At 34.5% G+C, this 17,320-nt stretch overlaps 1 protein-coding gene across 21 annotated transcripts in view; it reads left to right on the forward strand.

The window, feature by feature from the left end:
- Ncor1 (nuclear receptor corepressor 1) overlaps positions 1 to 17,320 on the forward strand; it is a 153,011-nt gene that overhangs the window by 100,957 nt on the left and 34,734 nt on the right. For 13 of the 21 annotated variants that reach the window (XM_071603044.1, XM_071603048.1, XM_071603058.1 and 10 more), the window contains 8 exons: positions 181 to 310; positions 3,174 to 3,369; positions 8,301 to 8,474; positions 9,233 to 9,393; positions 13,633 to 13,753; positions 13,851 to 13,952; positions 14,408 to 14,508; positions 16,945 to 17,122. In XM_071603044.1, coding sequence (XP_071459145.1) covers positions 181 to 310; positions 3,174 to 3,369; positions 8,301 to 8,474; positions 9,233 to 9,393; positions 13,633 to 13,753; positions 13,851 to 13,952; positions 14,408 to 14,508; positions 16,945 to 17,122 — 1,163 coding nt within the window. Of the gene's footprint in view, positions 1 to 180; positions 311 to 3,173; positions 3,378 to 8,300; positions 8,475 to 9,232; positions 9,394 to 13,632; positions 13,754 to 13,850; positions 13,953 to 14,407; positions 14,509 to 16,944; positions 17,123 to 17,320 lie in introns of those variants that run through there. The other 8 variants (XM_071603059.1, XM_071603064.1, XM_071603062.1 and 5 more) reach the window with 4 other exon arrangements.

Below are 17,320 nucleotides of genomic sequence, written 5' to 3' on the forward strand. Positions count from 1 at the left end.
TAGTAGGCAAGCATTCTACACCCCCAGCCCTGTTTATATCTTATAAGAGTTAATGTGATAGATATATGCACATATATGGACATATTAACTTTGAAGAAATTATGGTGATTATACATTGAAGTCTCCAGTAAAAATATATTAATTTTTCTTGTTTTTGTTTTAATTTATTGCCAATTGTAGACTGTTTCCTATGGACACAAAGCCTTCATTATTAAACCCCACTGGATCTATACTAGTCTCATCCCCAATAAAACCAAATCCATTGGATCTGCCACAGCTTCAGCATCGAGCTGCTGTTATACCACCAATGGTAAGTTTTCAGTGTAAGAAAAGTGAAGGTGAATACATAGATCTTTATAGGTATATCTCTTCTCTCCTTTAATTGAATTACATCGAATTCCCTCCTTCACCCAACACACACACACTGGAGCTTGAACCCAAAGATGCTTTACAACTGAGCCCCTTGTATTTTCTATTTTGAGACAGTATCTTGCTAAATTGCTGAGGCTGGCCTCAAACTTTAGGGATTCTCCTGCCTCACCCTCGCCAGTTGCTGGGATTGTAGGTGTATACCACCATATCTGACTGTTTCTTGATTTCCTAAAAAAATCTGTGGTAAAAACATGTAATGTTAAATTAATCACCATAATCAACTTATTTAGGGATTGAACCCTGGGGCACTTTGCCACTGAATTACACTCCCAGCCCTTTGATTTTTTTTTTTTTTTTTTTTTTTAAACTTTGAGACAAGGTCTTACTAAATTGCCCAGGCTGGCTATGAACTTGCTCTCCTCTCGCTTCAGCCTCCGAAGTCACTGGGATTGCAGGTGTGTGCCACTGTGCCCAGCCATCTAAACCAATATTTCTAAGTGTATATTTCAGTAGTATTAAGTATTTTCGCTTTGTTGGGAAACAGATTTCCAGGACTTTCTTCCAAATCTGAAACTCTCTACCAATTAAACAATTCCTCTTTGCCTAGCCAACTCAAATCTGGCCTTGCCTGTCCTAACCACCAGCCCACTTACTGTTTTTATGAATTCGACTACGTTAGATATAACTGTTTTCACACTTCCGAGACCAAATGTGTAGGGTTTTTTGTCATACCAAGTTTCCAACTCTGTACACCAACTGAGTATCTCTACTATTCAATTCAATTCAGTTCTGACATTATCCTGAATTAGTATTGGACACCATGGATATTAGGATTATACCAGTATTGGGTCCCCAGGTTACCCATACTTTTTCCAGTGAGGCTACATTTTGGAGATTCTTGCAACCCTCTCTGTATGTTCAATATTTGCTAGACTGTCTCTCAGAATTTTTGAAAGCACTTTGTTTACCATTACTGATTAACTATGAAAAATACAACTCAAACAGCCAAATGGAAGAGCTGCACAGGGTAAGGCATGTACGACGAGATGTCCAACTTCCGTGCTCTGGGTAAGCCATCTTCCCATCTCCTCCAAGTGTTCACTAACCTAGAAACTCCAAATCCTATCTTTTAGAGGTTTTTATGGAGGTTTCATTATGTAGGCATGATGATTAGCCATTGGTGATGATTGTATAAATCTGTATCCCGTCACCCCTTCCCAGAGGCTTGCCTTGGTAACAAGCTAACATTCATTTCATTAGCATATAAACGACACTTTTAATCACTAAGAGTTCAGAGATATTAGGGGCTGTGTGCCAGGAACCAGGGACAAAGATCAAACATTTAACTTTTATTATAACATACTACCTCACATAAATGGAATCCTACAGTATTTGTCCTTTCAGGACTGGTTTATGTCATTTAGCATAATGTCCTCAAAGATTATGGGTGTTATCAGTGGATCAGATTAGTAGCTTCCTAATTATAGACTTAAAGAAAACAATATAGGAAATCATATTTTGATAATACTAAAATAGTTCTTTTGGCTTTGTGGCAGAAGGAGGAAAAGCCATGTTTACATGTAAGACAAAGCACAAAGGCATGAAAGTAATGTGTGTGTTTTGGGATCACACTTAGGGTAGGGTAAAAGCTATGGAAGTCTGTAGATAACAGATGCTAAGAAAAAAATAGATCTCTTAGGCTTCCTGTGGCTTATTATTCATGAATTTTTTTTTTTTTAACACAGATTGTGTTGGAGCTGTTTAGTATTAGACAGAACAGCTTGTGTTCTTTCCTTCATGAAGTGGGAGAAAGAAAAATAAATAAGAAAAACATAATTGCAAATTGTGGTTAAGTGCTAGGTATTCCATATAAGAAGGCCATGTAAGAAGCAAAATGAGGAGGATTCACCATTTTACTGGATGTCTCTCTGAAGAAAGAACAGTCCATTTTTTTCCTGAAAAGAATTGATACATTAACAAATTGGTTGTGAGATGGAAGGAAATTGATTAGTCAAGGGTAACTTCTGGGTTTCTGACTGAGGCTCTATTTCTAAGATGGAGAATGATAAAGAAGAAGCATTCGGCTTCTATCACCAGAAAGAACTTTTCTGAAGGGAAACAAAGCTAAACCCAAATGTATCCTTTGCTTTTTTAAGTTACCAGCATTTCAGTCTGTTACGTCTGTCCCTGACAAATATGATTCCTTAAATTGACCACAGTTAAACTATTAAATGTCACCAACAGATGGCAGTAATACTTTTAATATAAAAGTTCTAGGAAATGGAAAGTTCATTTTGAATATAAGTTCTGAGCTACTTTGAGATATTCAAGTGGACTCAAAGGCTGGGAGTAAGCTCAGAGTCGGGAAGTTCTATATATGAATGTGAAACTTGGAAGAAGTGTCTTAGAAATAGAAAAATTCATTCTTTCTTTTTTTTTTTTTTTTAAATTCATACTGGGAATTGACCTAAAGGGCACTTTACCACTGAGCTACATCCCCAGTCCTGTTTATTTTTTAGTTTAAGACACGATCTTGCTTTGCTGAGGGTCTTGGCCCCAAAGCAAGGCTACAGGTCATCACAAGTTAGAATCAGAGTGATGTGCTTTGATTTATGATGTTGATTTATCACAGCTTTTATGATTTATATTGTGTTCACTTCCAAAAGTAACTATCATTTTAAACATTCTTGATGATTACTTCAATTGGTTATATGACAGAAATAAGCATTACTTGTAACAGGTGGTCATTGCTACTACATTGGTCATTGGCATATTTAAGCTTGTTTTTTTTTTTCTTGTAGGTTTCTTGCACCCCTTGTAATATACCACTTGGAACCCCTGTGAGTGGCTATGCTCTCTACCAGCGACACATCAAGGCAATGCATGAATCAGCACTCCTGGAGGAACAGCGGCAGAGGCAAGAACAAATAGATTTGGAATGTAGAAGTTCTACAAGTCCATGTGGCACTTCCAAGAGTCCAAATAGAGAATGGGAAGGTAGGTAGATAGAGCTATCACCAGAAAGAACTTTTATGAAGGGAAACAAAGCTAAACCCAAATGTATTCTTTGCTTTTTAAGTTACCAGCATTTCAGTCTGTTATGTCTGTCCCTGACAAATATGATTCTTTAAATTGACCACAATTAAACTATTAAGTGTTACTAACAGATGGCAGTAATACTTTTAACAGATTTCTAGTTAATGTGAATTTTCAGATTTCATTGTGCTGAAGGACTTTATAAATGCCATATTATATGTTCTGTTCATCTGAATTTTCAGAGTAAACTAAAACTCTTCTCCTATCCTAGAAGCAAATTATCTACCACAGTATAATATTCTAATTCTCTTGACATGATGGAGACAGTTTTGTGTAGAGGTTAGTGCCAATCAGACCCTGCTGGCTCAGTCCTCACCGTGCATTAGCCCACTGGGTGATCTTGGACAAGTCACTTAAATCTTTCTTAGCTTTAGCTTTCTCATTTTTAGAGTGAAAATAATAAAGTATATCTATCTTACTGGGGCTTTAAAGTTAGGAAAGAATGAGCATTTAGTATTGTTATATGATATATGGCTCTGCATTATTTTATGTGTGATATAGTATATACTAACTGGCATATTCGTACATATACAGTATAATAGCTACTGTGGAGGTACCTGTGATTATTGTTATGTCACTGTTCTAGTGATAGATTTGAATTGGTGCTTGTTGTTTTATTTGAGGAATAATATATTTTTAATAAAGGAGTAGTAGTTTCTAAATCTTAGTAAATTCTAATATGATTAGAATTGCCATATGTATTCTGGTTGATAGTGAATTTATGGACATTTATATGTTACAGTATGCTTGAATATATGAATACTAAAATCATCTGTGAATGATTCAGAAGATTCTTATATATAAGAACAGACAGATTTGGGATGCCCACACGCTTTTCAAGAGCAACTTAACATAAAATAGGAACTATGTAACTTGAACTATTCTGTTGACTCCCTGCTCCTTACCTAGATCCTACATGAGTGATTAGTTATATAGCCTGTTAGGGTAGAATATTAAATGTAAACTTGAGTGTTTTAAGTGTAAATCTTGTCTTAGTAAAAAAAAAAAATGTGAACTAGTGTGATTATATCCACCAAGGCATATAGCATAGTACTAAGTGAATATTTCTTGAATGGATATAGAAACATTGATAACTTTTAGGTGTTTATACATTGCATTTAGAGAATCCTTAATTCCTGTTCTGTAACTGACACTACAGGTAGTAATTACATGTTGAAAGAATAAATTAAATGAATGACATAATGGAGATATCTTTGTCATGTTACACTATAAGGCATTTAGCAGAGGTGTTTTTGTCTTTTGAGCATCCCAATTATGAGGAAATCTGTAGAGAATGATAAATTATGGAGTAATTTAAAAGTCTATTGATCTGTTACTTATAAATTTTTCAGAGTAGATTTTTGTGAGGAAAAAGTAAAAGAAAAATGGCACTCAAATATTATCACTTGTGATCTCGTGCCAAAGTAATCAGTAATATCTGGGTAATTCTATTTATGGATACCATATAATTATTTTATAACCTAAACATCTTTTCTTGATCTGCTTTATAGAATGAATTGTGTTGAGGAGCTGGAATGATTGAACCAGGCTAGAGCCCACAATTTTGAGATTCCAGACTGTGAATTGCATTTCTTTGTGGTCAAGACATGTTAATCATCTATATTGTTTAGATCTCAGTGCTTTCCTAATTGTGATAATAAATCCTTATTTGAAATCAGGTACAGAGCTTAACACTTAATAGCAAAATTCGAGAGACCTTTCCAGTGAGTGGGAACTATCAGGATACCCACTATTAACATAATGTAGTGATCTTAAAAAAACAAAATATAATTATACTTTAGATTTATATGACATTAAGAATTTTTCTTTATGGTTCAAGATGACTCTACAAAGTGGGACAGTTGATTACCTTATATCCAAAGGTTGAATTTTGTTTGGGCAAATCCACCTAGTAATAACATTTGATGTCTCTCCTTGAAGTTAAAACAATCCTGTGGGTCAGTATATGGGATAATCTTCCAAATAACATTTACATGTTTGTAGTTTAGTTGCTTGTGTGTAGGATGCTTGACACAAATAATTTATATGCAATGACATAGAGTAGTTTACAGAATGTTAAAAAATAGCAAGAATGTATATCTATGTATAAAATGTCATTAAATACTGATATAATTCACCTGAATTAAGCATTGTCTTAATTCAGTGCTTTATACTTTTATGGTCTCATTTAGAAACAATCAGACAGCATTTGTCCACCTTTTTATTGTATTAATGGTTTCTTAATGTGAATAATACAAGCAATGATTATAGATACACCCTTTTTAAATTGCATAAAGCTTTCCTCATCTTTGGAAAAAGCTTTAAAAAATATGTTTGCAGTAACATTTGTAGAAGTTTACCCCCTGCCTTACCAATACATTGGAAGCTTTTCTTTTACAATGAAGAAATTCAAAACTCCTGCATGTACAGGTAGAGTTAGAATAGAAATTTTAATGCAAGTTTTAACAAAATTCTATCCAATCAAGATAGAATTCATGTTCCTTTGTAGCCAGATCTAATGTATTTTGCATTTATTTTGTTGTTTTGTTTTTCTAGCTCTGGGTACGTGCTGATTTAAATAGCTGTGATTAGAATCACCTAAATCTTTACCACTAAATAATAATAATAATAATAGTATGGGGGGCTGTTCTACATAATTATAGACTTACAGGTAATGGTAAAACAATTAGGAGTTGAATTTTTTAATATGCTTCCTGTTAAATTCTCTAGGAAAGAAGTGATTTTTCTTTTGAAATTGATTTAATAAATCCACTTAGTATTAGAGCATTCAGTAATTTGTTACATTAATATATCAATGATTTCGAAAGAGTACCATCATCTTGATGGATGTCCCTCAGGCATCTGAAATCCAGTCCTTCCATGAAACTCACTGCATTATGGTTTAGAACTTAGAGTCTGGGGGCTGGGGATGTGGTTCAAGTGGTAGCACACTTGCTTGGCATGCGTGAGCCACTGGGTTTGATCCTCAGCACCACATAAAAGTAAAATAAAGATATTGTGTCCACCTAAAACTAAAAAATGAATAATAAAAAAAAAAGAACTTAGAGTCTAGAATTATATTCCTTTTAAAAAAATCTCTGGTAGTGCAACCTTGATTGGGCAATTAGATATGATTCTTCTGAGTTTGGGTTTTCTCATCTGCAAAATTGTGTCAATAATCTCATTGGTCTGGAGGGCTAAAGGAGATAATTTATGGAAAGTAGTGTGTCTGGGACTTGTTATTAGTTTATATTATTATAATTGTTTCTGATTTAAAAAAATTTTAGTAAACAAAGGAACATTTTATGCCTTTGTGGTCAAGACATGTTAATCATCTATATTATTGTGATAATAAATCCTTATTTGAAATCAGGTACAGAGCTTAACACTTAATAGCAAAATTCGAGAGGCCTTTCCAGTGGGTGGGAACTACTAGGATACCCACTATTAACTTAACATAGGATAGTAAGGAAAGCACAAGGTGGGTATTTGGCCGGAGAAGACAAATTGTTATTTACACATAAGATGTTCTAACTCAAAAGTATAAAAGAATCCATTGAAAAGTTATTAGAACCAAAAGGAAAGTTTATTTTGAAAAGTTGTCATACAGGAATAATAATAAAAATACTTTACCCCATCACCAAAAAGTAATAATAATAAAGTAGCTATACAAACTATAATGCACCAATTAAAAAATGTGGGAGAAAAAAAGAAAAAAGTTGTTATACAAAAACCCACCTTTCCTATCTGCATTATTTAGTTATATGTATTTACATACCCATATGTATGAAAAGAGATGATTTTCCTAGCAACAGAATATGAAATACCCAGGAATAATTTTTAACAAATGAACAAACCTATATGATAAAAGCTGGATTCCTCAATTAGAAAATTCATTATTATAAATACCCATATTTATTTATAAATTAAATACAAGTGGAATGAAATTTCCAAAGACATTTCATTTGAGAAGGAAGTACTTGAATTGATTTTAAATCGAAAGTTATCTGGAAGGAAAAATAGATAAGACTAAGAAATTAAAAGAGTAATAAAATGAATGGGAATTTGTTCTGGCAAACATTGACATGCCACAAATCTAAGTGATTAGGGTTACAAATGATTTTTACTTTGTGTTTTCCTGATTTTCAAAAATTATTGTAGTATATCAATTTCATTTTTAAAAAGGAAATATATATATAACATACATTTTAAAGTCTTAATATGACTGCACTTTTGGCTTTCCCTTTAATTTTTAAAGTTTTTAATACTTTTGGTGAAGATAACTTGTTATTTTCATTAGTATTATTGTAGTTATGGTCAAAGTTTTATAAGCTTGTAAAGGACTTTTGGATTAGCTTTATTATATCTTTAAAAGACTTTTTCCATTTCTTAAATGTGCATCTCTGAATATTATCCCATCAGCATCAGCAAGCTAATTATGAGTTGAAATCCTCAGAGAGCTGACCTGTCAATCAGGCCAGTTTTGAAATCACAGAATCACTTGATAATGTGATATTTGCCTATTGTGATTTTATTGCATGTACACTGAATTCTTCCTAAGAGGAAAGAGAAATTCTTTATCCTTGAAAAGGAAAAGTTGTAATTGTATTTTTGAGGATTTTGTTAGGTCATAGTTAGGTTTTATACCTAGCAGATTTAGATTTATAGTAGTTCTTAACCATTTCTGTGGGTGGATCTTCCCCTCAGGAGCTTTAGACCTTGTTATTAGCATATGGATGGATCTGCCCCTGGATGGTGTGGGCTTGGTCCTTTTACACTCAGTATTTTAATTTGGGGTTCTTCCCTTATTTTGATAACTTTAACTTTCATAGGAAAATCAGTCGCCTATATGCCTTATGCTGAGGTCAAACGTGCTCTAGAACAGGAAGCACAGATGCACAGTACCGCAGCAAGGTCAGCCTCACCGTGTAGGCTCTCTCCAAGAGAAGTCAGTAAAGCCGCTCCACGGCCCGATATGAGTACAGCCCGCTATAGTGTCCCGCCAGGTAAATATTGCCCCTCTGTACAGTGGCTGCTGGCCATCTACCCACAAATGTTCCTGTGGGTGGTTTAATCTCATGAATTAACTGATTTTCCAGAACATGTCCTTGCTGTCTCAAAATGACTTTGTTTCTATGCATTCCATTATCAGTTGTATTCAGTTCAGATTCACTGGGCCACTGGGAAATTTGTGTTTACACATTTATACTGTGACATTGAATAGCTTTTCTTTTAAGAGTACATGTACTTGTAAAAATCTTGAGACTTTTTTAACCCCAGAAATTCAATTATGCTGTGAGAGCCAGAATCAGTAAATATTTCTCAGATTATGCCAGATACACAGAAGATATGAAAGAGGTTGTCAGCCAGTCAGCACTCTACAAAGCAGGGCAGGGACAGCACCTGTTCTCAGAAGCTCCCTTTTTCTCACCTCCATTGTGAGGACCAGAAAGTGATAGATAAAAAGTTATTGAAGATTTAGGTTTGCCTCTGCTGAACAGAAGTAGTTGCATTGAACATCAGCGTGAAAGCTCTGGTTTGAAAGGGAGTTGAATATTTCATCCTCACAAATACCACTGGAGATTTGAATATATATACGAGGTTAAATGACAGAAATTTTTAAAATGTAAATGTTCATCCTTGGCCTCATTTCATATTTATAATTTAATTTGTGACTTAAAAATTTAGAAATGACTTAAGATAGCTAGCTTATGGCAAACTAAGAAATTTGACTATTTTAAATCATTTTTTTTCTTTTTAAAAGTTCTTCAACCTGCTCCACATCAAGTGATAACTAATCTCCCTGAAGGGGGTCGACTTCCAACAACTCGACCAACCAGGCCACCACCACCTCTTATCCCATCATCCAAAACCACAATGGCTTCAGAAAAACCATCTTTTATAATGGGAGGCTCTATCTCACAGGTAAAATGCTTTTTCTTTATGGCAAATTTCCTCTTGATTGCTTTGGTAAAACTTTTTCTTCCTCCTTACACTAATTTATGAGCATACTTTTAAGTGATAAGCTGTCTGAAAGTGAAACTTGCAGAGACAGGAACTAGAAAATGCAAAATTTAATATACTCCATACTACATGAGGAACTTTGAATGAGCTATGTACCCAGATTGAGTGGCCATGGCCTACCACCTGGTTTAATTTACCAAAGGCACAAAATTGTTTATTGTAATGCAAATTAAAATGGAATTCATTTCATAAAGTAGAATATTTACTGACTAGTTATTTTGAAGAAAGAGAGTATCTGTATGTTAAGCTCTCAGTGGCCTACTTTCTGTTCTTCAGCCACACCCTTCTTGCCTATTTATCTATCAAGCAAAGCCACTGATTAAGTCACAACTCTCATTTCACCTCTGAACATTCCTACATTATCTCACATTTGAGCTTTCAGGATACATCTTGTACCCAAACACTAACAATCTCTCTCTCACTCTCTTTTTTTTTTTTTTTTTACTGGTACATTGCCTTTTCTTTTTTTTTTTTAAATGAAATATGATTTAATTGAACTTGATGGGTAGATCAAATATGACTTCTGTGAACAACCAGTAGCTATATCCCTGTCAGATAATTGAACATTTCCATCACTAAATTTCTCATGTTCCTTCCTAGGCATCCCTTCTCCGACCTGAGGCAACTTTCTGTTCTTTCTGTTGTTGCCTTTTGAAAGATTTCATATGAATGGGATGATATGATACATATCATGATGATATGATACACTTTTTTGTGTCTGTTTTTCTAACTCAGCATAATGGTTTTAGGGATTCATCCAGGTTTTTGTGTTATCAATAGTCTTCTTATTGCTAAATAATACAGTGAACAAAGAATAGATATAATTTGTGTTAAAACAGTGCAGTTGTCAAGGATACTTTATAATATTGCCTTATAGTGCTCTGCAGCCACGTGCACACAAAAAATATCCCAGAGTGGGGTCTGACCGGACTTGCCAGCACAAGGCATGTTTCTATTAACAGAAACTTGCACGATTTCTAATTTGGGACTCCTATGAATAAAGCTGCCATGAGCATTTCTTGTACTAGATTCTTTGTGGACTTGTTTTCGTTTAATCTGAAAGTGAAATTGCTGGGTGTATATATGTTTAGGTTTGTAATTTTTCAGAGTGGTCCTACAAGTTTTATACTCCCCTTATCAGTGTGTAAGACCAAGACTTCCATTATTCCATTTCTTCTTGTTAGTCTTTTTTATTTTTATTTTAGATCTACTTAACTGGTGTGTGTAATATTGTGGTTGTATTTTGCGTTTACCTGACAACAAATATTGAACACTTTTTTGTATGTTCATTGAACATTTGTACTACTGGCTGTGACTTTTTAGTTGGGTATTCCTAATCCTAATCAAGTGCTCCAAAATCTGAAACTCTTTGAGCACCAACGTAATACCACAAGTGGAAAATTTTACACGCAATGGCATGTGATAGATAACAGTCAAAATGCAGTTGTACTAAAACTGCTATATAAAACTGTCTTTAGGCTGTTATTATAAGGTGTATATGAAATAAATGAATTTCATGCTTACAGTAAGGTATCATCTCCAATGTGTTTTATTGGATTTATACAAATATTCCAAAATCTGTTAAAAAAAAAAATCCCAAATCTGAAACACTTCTGGTCCCAAAGATTTTGGAAAAGGGATACTCAATCTATATTTAAGTCTGATTATCCATTTTTTTAAAGAATTTTTTTTCACAATACCTTTATTTTATTTATTTATTTTTATCTGGTGCTGAGGATCAAACCCAGTATCTCACACATGCTAGGCAAACGCTCTACAACTGAGCTACAGCCCCAGCCCAATTGTCCATTTTTATTGGATCTTTTTGGTGTTGGATTTTAGAAGTTCTTTATATGTTTCAAGTTCTTTGTTAGATATGCCTATTACAAATATTTTTCTATTTGTGATTTGCTGATTTTGTTATTGGAATGTTTTGATAAGCAGAAATTTTAGTTTTGTTTTTTATTTGTTTGGGGTTTTTTATTGTTGTTGTTGTTTGGAACTAGGGATTCGACCCACAGGCACTTTAGCACTGAGATACATCCCTTTTTATTTTGAGAACGGGCCTTCAGTGAGTTGCTTGTGATCCTCCTGCCTCAGTCTCCTGAGTTGCTGGAATTACATAGTGTACCACTATGCCCAGCCATGTTTTAGTTTTTGATGTAGTCAATATAAAAATATTTTCTCCTATGAGTAATTATATTTTGCCTGCTCTGGGGTTGTGAAATATTCTTCTGTTTTCTTATGTAAGCTTTATAATTTTGGCTTTTATATTCAGGCTTGGGATTCATCTCAATTGAATTTTTACGTACATTTTGATGTAGACATCTACATTCATCTTTTCATTTGGCTCTCCAGTTCCAATACATTTGTTGAAAAGTATTTTTTTCCTTCATTTGTTTGATTTAGTGCCTTCATTAAGACCCATTTGATGACTGTAAGTTTGGAACTATTTGTAGACTCTCAATGCTACTTGTCCATCTTAGTACCATAGTCTTATTATAGATTTATAATATATAATAGCATTATGTCTAAAAAACCCAGTATGCATACTTTAATTAAAAAGAACTTTATTACTAAAAATGAGAAGAGTATTCTGAGCTGTGGGGAAAATGGCACTGATAGACTTGCCCAACTCAGGATTCCCACAAACCTTCAATTTGTTTAAAAAAAAAAAAAAAAAATTATCTGTGAAGCACAATAAAGAAGCACAACACAATGAGGTATGCCTAAGTATAGACATAGAATTGATTTTTTTATATATCTTGGCTTTGCCTACATGTGGTCTTCACTTAATGCTTCTCATGGGGTTGTTTTATTTTGGTAGATTTCTTAGGATTTTCTATATATGCATGTAATTTGCAAATATGGTTTTAATTCTTTTCAATTTTTATACCTTTTTCTTGTTGCACGGCTAGAAGTGTTAGTGCAGTATTGAATAGAAGTTGTGAATGTGAACATGAGTTTCCTGTTGCTGATTTTAGGAGGAAGACATTCACTGTTTTAAGATTAGATATTATGTTAATTATAGGCATATCATTAATGCCTTTCATCAGATTGTTTCCTTTCATTCTTAGTTTCCTGAAAGCCCCCTACCCTAAGTTCCACTTTTCAATTCCAGAACTTCAGTTTTGTTCTTTATGATGATTTCTTTCTCTACTTGCTGATATCATGTGTTTGGTTAGACATTATTCCTTTGAATTTTTTAGATATAGTTCCCGTTAGTTCTTTGCTCAGGGGCAGTTTCTATTCATTGCTTTATTTCATGTGTATGGCTTACACTTTGTTTGTTATTGTTGTTTTGCATGTCTTATAATTTGGGGTCAAAATGGGATATTTATATAATATGATAACTCTGAAAATCAGATACCTCTGTCCTCTAGGGCCTGTTGTTGTTTTAGTTTCTTTTTGCTGGTATTGTTGATTTGCTTAGTGACCCCATTTTGTAAAGTCTCTGCTATTTATCACAGACTAAATAGTGTCACAGGCCACTGAAATCACTGCTTGGTTAGCTTAGCTTAATGGCCTACTACTGATTGAACAAAGATCTCCTTAAATACCTAAAACCAATAACTTTCTCAGTGTTTTCTGAGAGGCTGTGTGTTGGGGCATGCCCTCAGCACTCAGCCAGCCAATTGACAGGTCTGCTCTCTCTTTTTTTTTTTTTTTTTTGGTACTGGGGATTGAACCCACAGGCATTTTGCCACTGAGCCACATACCCAGCCTTTTTTTATTTTTTATTTTGAGACAGGGTTTCACTGCTAAGTTGCTGAGGTTGGCCTTGAACTTGCAATCCTCCGAATCCTCCTGTCTCAGCCTCCTGTGTAACTGGGATTCCAAGAGTGTGCCACTGTGCCCGACTTCTCCAAAGCACATTTAAGAGGGGCAGTTGTTAATAAAAATTGTTTACATTGTGATTGCACTGTTGCAGTGCTTTATTTTTTCAATTTATTAATAGTAAATATTATCTACATTTAATTTACGGTAATGGCAGAAGACACTTCCTTTAAAAGTTTTTTAAATTTAAGCAATCTCTGCTGAAAATTTTCTTGCTTTATGAATACTGTTCTTAATTTTGAGTTTACACAGCGTACGTTTTTATGAAAAGACAATGCTTAGTCTTTTAAAATTATTTTTTAGGGCACGCCTGGCACTTACATGACTTCTCATAATCAGGCTTCCTATACTCAAGAAACGGCTAAGCCCTCTGTGGGGTCTATCTCTCTTGGACTGCCAAGACAGCAGGAATCCACCAAATCAGGTCAGTGAGTTAATACAGTCATAATGTACTGTCTGCATTTGTAGTGTCACAGTCAGTAATTCAGCACTTGATTACTACGTGTTTTTTCTGTCCACAGCTACTTTGCCCTATATCAAGCAGGAAGAATTTTCTCCCCGGAGCCAAAATTCACAGCCTGAGGGTTTATTGGTCAGGGCCCAACATGAAGGCGTGGTCAGAGGTAAGAGCAATTTGACAGAGCTGTTTAATTGATTAAAGTAATTCATTAGTATAGTTTAATAATGAATTTTCAAAGTATTGCTTTTAAATCTAAGTTTTGATTTCTTTCCATGTAAAAATTATTTTAAAACTTCGAAGTTTGGCTGAGGGTGTTATGGCTCAGTGATAGAGCACTTGCCTGGCATGTGCTGTGGGAAGACTGTGGGTTTAAAACCCAGTACCACAAAAAAAAGCAAAACAATGTTGAAGTTTCATGTCTCAAAAGTCCTTTTTAAAAAATAATTACAATATTAATTTAGAAGAATATTTCAGTAAAATAAAAGTTTTTGTTTGCTGTTTTTCTTCCCTTCTTATTTTATCAGTAGGGGCTATTTTGTCAGGGTGTTATTTGTACGATTATTAATCTATTGGGACGGGAATGAAAGATGTAATGGTTAATGATTTGGTTTTATTCAGGTACCACAGGAGCTATCCAAGAAGGAAGTATAACTCGAGGAACTCCAACCAGCAAAATTTCAGTGGAGAGTATCCCTTCTCTACGTGGCTCTATCACTCAGGTTATTATCATCATCTCTAATATACTAAACAGTAACTTAGAAAAAAGAGCTTTGGCTATTCCATCAATGTAGTTCTGTAGTTCCCTTGTTCTTTGTTCTGAGTCATGGAATAGTATCTCAGTGATAATAAACCCCAGGTCTATAAACTGTCTGAAGAAAGACATTAATCTTTTTTAATTACGAACTATATTATGTCCTATGATTCATTTGAAAAGGTTACTTATTTGCAAATTGGCAGAAGAAACATGCAGTAACTGGTAAAGTTCTCGCTGTTTTCTTGGAAAAGCTTTAACTGTGTGTTTGGCTTGAATACAAATTAAGAAGAAAATTATTATACATTATTTGCTTGATTTTGCCCCTTATGAAACGGTAGGTCTACAATCTCAGTGTGTAAGCTGCTTTGTTAGAATCAAATGCTAAGCAAGGAAATGTTTATGGCTTTGAAAAAACATCAAAGGTTAAATATTTTCTCCCAATTTTGAGCTAAATAAATTGCCAATTTCAATGAATAAAAAGGTATTTATTTTCTCAGATATTAATTTTAACTTGAAATATAGAATTCTTTAATTATGTAGATATGAAAAAGGAAAAATTCTGTTTGGGGAAATTGTTACAAGCATATACTGTGCTTTTACACATTGTCATAGGTTTGGGTTTTTTTTAAATATTTTTTTAATTCTAGATGGACACAATACCTTTATTTTATTTGTTTATTTTTATGTGGTGCCGGGGATTGAACCCAGGGCCTCACACTTGCTAGGCAAGCACTATACCTCTGAGCCACAATCCCGGCCCCATTGATGTAGTTTTTGCATATTATCACATATTTTCTCTTCCTTGTGTTATGCTGTTCCCTAGGATAGTGATTCTCAAAGTGTGGTTCCCAAACCAGTAATATCAGTATTGCCTGGGAAGTTGCTAAACATGAATTCTCAGGCCTCACCCCTGATTTACTGAAATCAACCTTGGGGGTAGAACCCAGCAACTGGTGTTTTCCAGTGCCCTCTACCAGTTCTGCTTAATTAGTAAGACCTCTACCAGGTCTTACTAATTAAGTATGGTCTGTGCACCAGAGCATCATAACTTGGGACTTGCTAGAATAATGCAGAAATGTAGCCTTTACCTCCAAATCTATGAATCAGAATTTTCATTTCCCAAGTGATTCCTCTCTGAGACATGATTTATAAAGTATGTGATATATACTGACCTAAAAAGTTATATATTAACTTAGAGGGTTGCGTAAAAACTCTTCAAATCTTTTTTCCATATTTGGCCAAAGTATATGGACAGAAGGAAAATAAATGAGCCTAAATTATTTCTCTTCATATTTTTTACTTGTCACTTTAATATCCAAAGTTTGGGTAGGAAGATAGTAAGAACAAGGTCAGCTGAGGCTAAGTTTTATCTGTTTATTTTTAAATCTGCCTGTCCATTCGACAGGTGCTTCTGAAGCGGGAATTAAGGATTTCCAGATGTTTACTACTGAGCTCATTTCATGATGAGATTAGTTCAATGTATTGTAGTCATCACTCTTCCTGTACACAAATGGTTTCAGATTATTCTCAGTGGAGTTTTATGGGTCCTCTGAGTATATTGGGAACTCTGCATATGTGAATGGGCCTCTACTTTCATTTCAGCTCAAGTAGCTTGCTTTTGAAAAGAGTTCTATATATTTAGTTCCATGAAAAATTTTCCCTCCAAGGAAGGGCTTGCTGCTTAAAAGAATGGTAAAAAGAATCACAACCACTGGCAATATAGAAGATTATTGCCAGGCACATTGGCACACACCTATAATCCCTGTAACTCAGGAGGCTAAGGATTGCAAGTTCAAGAACAACCTCAGCAACTTAGCAAGACCCTGATTCAAAACAAAAAATAAAAAGGGCTGGAGAGTACCAAGAAAACAACAACAACAACAAAAAAGGCTACCAATCGTGGAGAAAATTCATTACCACAAAACAAAGGCATTTAGATATCTGTGTTTTCTTCCTCTTCTTTTATTGAAGACAAAGGCCTAACTAGAAGATAGTTTGATACCTGAAAGTTCTTTTTTCCTCTTAATATGAAAATTGTGGCACTTTAAAATTTGATTTATCAAGTCTTATTTTCAAAAATGTTATTACATTTGCGTGATTTTAGGCCTTCAGACCAACTTTCAAGAATAAGTCCCTTAATGGAGGTTTGACTTCAAGGTGGGGAAGAAAGCTGATTTGCCTAATACACGTATCCTTATAAGAGGTTCTGTGACAGGGTTTAAGAATGAAGGAACAGAACTTCTTTGTTGATAAAGTTTAACGTCTGTTTTCATATACATGTTCTTTCTTTGATGATATGGATTGATTTGACTTTCAGTGTGGTAGTTTAAATTTTCTGAGCATCTTACTCTATGATTGAGTGACTCTTCTGGTGCTTGTGTTTGATTTGATTTGATGACAGGGGACCCCAGCTCTGTCCCAGGCTGGCATACCAACTGAGACTTTGGTGAAGGGGTCCATTTCTCGGATACCCATTGAAGAGAGCAGTCCTGAGAAAGGCAGAGAAGAAGCTGCATCCAAAGGCCATGTTATTTATGAAGGCAAAAGTGGACACATTTTATCATATGATAGTAAGTATGGTATGTGTACATAAAAGCCAATCTTGTAAGGTATGACTAAAAACAGGCTCTGGTTTTCTCACATTCTTTCTGTGGGAAGTTGGTTTACCTTTCCCAAACCCATGTTTTCTCTTGATGAAATGGTTTAATAATAATTCCTTTCTCATGAAAAGTTGTTGAAAAATCAATCGGGATGGTCAGTGAAAAGTGGGAGCCTAT

The sequence above is a fragment of the Marmota flaviventris genome, chromosome 17, assembly GCF_047511675.1.
Source record: "Marmota flaviventris isolate mMarFla1 chromosome 17, mMarFla1.hap1, whole genome shotgun sequence".
Lineage (NCBI taxonomy): Eukaryota > Metazoa > Chordata > Mammalia > Rodentia > Sciuridae > Marmota > Marmota flaviventris.